Source organism: Gavialis gangeticus, unplaced genomic scaffold (genome assembly GCF_001723915.1).
Source record: "Gavialis gangeticus isolate Ggan-Ray unplaced genomic scaffold, GavGan_comp1, whole genome shotgun sequence".
NCBI lineage: Eukaryota > Metazoa > Chordata > Crocodylia > Gavialidae > Gavialis > Gavialis gangeticus.
Window position 1 is genome coordinate 245,337,722 of NW_017729032.1, and position 3,270 is coordinate 245,340,991.

A 3,270-nucleotide genomic window follows, 5' to 3' on the forward strand; every position below is an offset into this window, starting at 1 on the left:
AGGCTTGGTTCCCCATTCTTTTGGGGGAAAAAAAGGTTCAAGTGAGCCAGGATGAATCCTAACTTGCCTTTTCATTGGACAGAATACTCTGTTATTGCTCTTAGTTTGCTTTGAAAAGATGCAAGGATTCTACAATGATCACCTTCTCTCAGGGACTCTTGCATTGGAAGCTCTGTTACATCAGTGTCGCATACATCCCATGGCAAACCCAGAACATGGTATATAGATGCCAAACACTTCATTCTAATTTCACCAGTCTGAGAGCTGAAAATAATCTCTCTATAGTATTGTATTAACAAACATAGATTATAAATGTGTACTTTTATGTGGTATATACTTTGGCAGGAAAAAGAAGAAAAATTCAACATATAGCTAGATGTATAATCCAAGGGTTGTAACTCATTTTCATCTGTCCTGTCTAGCACTGCGTGCTTATGAGTATGTGGATGTGTGTGTGCATGCAAGCATGCCTCATTTATTTCCTTGGAAAGTTGCTACAGACTACAGCATCCCAAAAGATCTAAGGGCAGAGTTCCAAAAGACATCCAATGGTGGTAGGGCTCATCTCCCATTAACACTGAATAGAAATGGAGTTCTCCGCCACTTAAACATATTTAAAAATCCCACCCTGAAGTCATTTGCTAGCAAGTGATTTAGGAAGATAGGAACCAGGGACTGGAAGGGGCCTTCTATGACTAGTCCCCAGCATTCACTGGCACTTATCAACTGAAGGAATCCCCAAAAGATTTCTTGGCTATGGATTTGTAAAAACCCAAGACTTTACAACTTCTGCAATGATGTTAGGCAATTAAAGAATGCAGGGGCTAAGTGTTACAGATACCAAGAATGTAAGGGAAGAGAGGTTACTCCTTAAAAAAATATTTTAAAAATGAATCACTTACTAAAAATGTATCCAGAAACTCATTCTGCATGCAATGAGTGAGTATCTGTTACTCAGACCAAGATGCCACTGTATTCTTACCTCAGACTAACTCAAAGTTTATTTTCATAATCCCTTCTACACAAAGTTGGGCTGCTGTGAAGATGCCTAGTTGCATGCTAAAGGAATATTTTCTAATACAAATATACAGTACCAGTAAAAGTAATTAAAAGTTGCCAAACAGATCAAAGGAGTCCAAACAGATAAACAGAAGGGACTAGACCTTTAGTTCATGCAAGGTGGTATCCTTCCATGAGCTGAAGATATGGCTCTATTAAAGAAAGAATTCAATTGTAATCACAAGAGGCACCATAAAAATTTATGTACATAGAAACATGCATATTTTCAACAAAGATATATTGGGTAATAGCATTTTAACTTCAACAAGGAGGACATACCATCAAAGATCTGGGTTGAGTATGAAACTCAGACGTGCAAAAGAATCAAATAAAGATCAGTCCTCTTTTGTCAGGTAGCTGATTTTGTAATGACTCCCAAATCACGACACCAGTGGTACACTGACTTTGTAAAATAGCAGCTGGGCTGAGTCCTTGGAAATGTTAAGGATGAGCTGCACTGTATCAGCTCTTATATAAAATTTGGGTTTTTTTAAGACATACAATTAACTCATTTTTCTCCATGATTATTTTTTTTTTTAAAGCCATTGTTTTAATTCTGGCAAAGAAGAGAGTTCCAAAACGATCATCCTAGTTACCATTTTAGAACATTTTATGACAAATGCATGCATGAGAAGGAATAAAAACCTGGCAACAGTTAAGAGAATTTTCTCTTTTTTTAGGCTGAATATTACAAAGCATTATAGAGTGGGTCAAGTAATCAAATTACTTGATTGGGTAAATATTACTGGCAGACTGATTTTAAAGAAAACAGGGTGACTTGAATAATGTGGAACACCATCTGAACAGCAATTTTTTTCTATTAAGCCTGTACAGATGGAAGAGGATCTATTTTATGTTACTTTTTTTTTTAAACTATGTTTCTTTATAGACAGTTATAAACTGTGCCTAAATTTCCAACTGTTAGAATTAGAGGGTGCAGCAAAGACAATTCAGTGAGCTTACAGATGTAAGCCAGTCCTGTATGCTGACTTTGAGCAGTTCATAAATAACTGTAACAGCAACACTTTATAACTAAATTATATGAGGAAAGACAGGGCAAGTGGAAATAACTGATAAAAAAAAAAAAACGACAACAACAAGTACTTGATGGGTCCTTTTGCAATAACAGCCTAGAATGTACTCACAGTAACCTATAAAATGTATCAGTTCAATTCTTTGCTCTCTAATTTTGCCTAGGCCATGTCTCTGTGTCAAGGTAAAAAATGAAATAAAAAGAAAAATAGACCAGCAATAATTCTGTGCATTAAAAACACGACTAGTAAAAAAAAAATTCAGTGTGATGCTTTTGGGACAGTTCATAATTTGTTCAATATATAGATGACTGAATATCACACTGGGATTTGACACTGAAAAGAGATTTTAGTCTCTGTCATTTGGAGACAATGATACTATTTTCTGTAACAAAGATAATTACATTAAGCTGCAGTTTAATTAAAGCTATTCTATACACTAGGTATGCTGCATGTTATATCCACAGTCTAAGAATGTATTCACTCGCCAGACCTGAAAAAGAACGTCTTTCATTCGGAAGAACATCTTGCCTAACTCTCTCCCAGCTATGCAGCTGATCCAGTGAAAGATACCACTCAAAGAAATCCTTGCCTTTCCCATCATTCCTGGACCATCACAGCTACAACTACTACTGGCTCACCTCCACAGTGAAGCTGTTCAAAAATAAAATAAAACCCAACACACAAATCCTCATTTGCAAACCCTGTTTTACATCAAGTTTCCTCCTCAACGGAAGCATTTACCTTTTCAATATAACTTGGTAACCTAATACAACCCAACAAGGCAGCATCAGTGTAGTAGCCAGGAGGCTGAGGCATTGAGCTGCAACACGAAAGCTAAAACTACCAGACAAGTGCCATTCCACAAGCTGGGACCTAGAGTCAAAAGCTATTTGTTTAAAAGTATGTTTCAAGGGCTAGAAAAGCACTCAATTTGCCCACGGACACCCTGGAGAAGTTAGCTCTTGTCTCTTTCCTGCCAGTTTTCTCTCTCTTGAGCAGCCTGGAAAAGTCACCTGGTTTCCTTTCTATAAAAGCTTTCTCTCTCTCGAGCAACCTGGAGAAGTCAGCTCTTGTCTCCTTCCTGCCAGTTCTCTCTGTCTCGATCAGCCTGGAGAAGTCAGCTCGTCTCCACAACTTGGAAAAGTCAGCTCCTTCATCAAAAGCTCACTGTCTCTCT

General features: G+C 37.5%; 1 protein-coding gene across 1 annotated transcript in view; it reads right to left on the minus strand.

Annotated features, from left to right (window-relative positions):
* Nucleotides 1-2,946, minus strand: part of VGLL3 (vestigial like family member 3) — a 38,435-nt gene extending 35,489 nt beyond the window's left edge. Inside the window, exons 1-2 of the mRNA XM_019525676.1 lie at nt 2,164-2,946; nt 1,164-1,211 (exon numbers count right to left, since the gene is read on the minus strand). Coding sequence (XP_019381221.1) covers nt 1,164-1,211; nt 2,164-2,379 — 264 coding nt within the window. The 5' untranslated portion in view covers nt 2,380-2,946. The remainder of the gene's footprint in view (nt 1-1,163; nt 1,212-2,163) is intronic.
* Nucleotides 2,947-3,270: the final 324 nt, after the last annotated feature.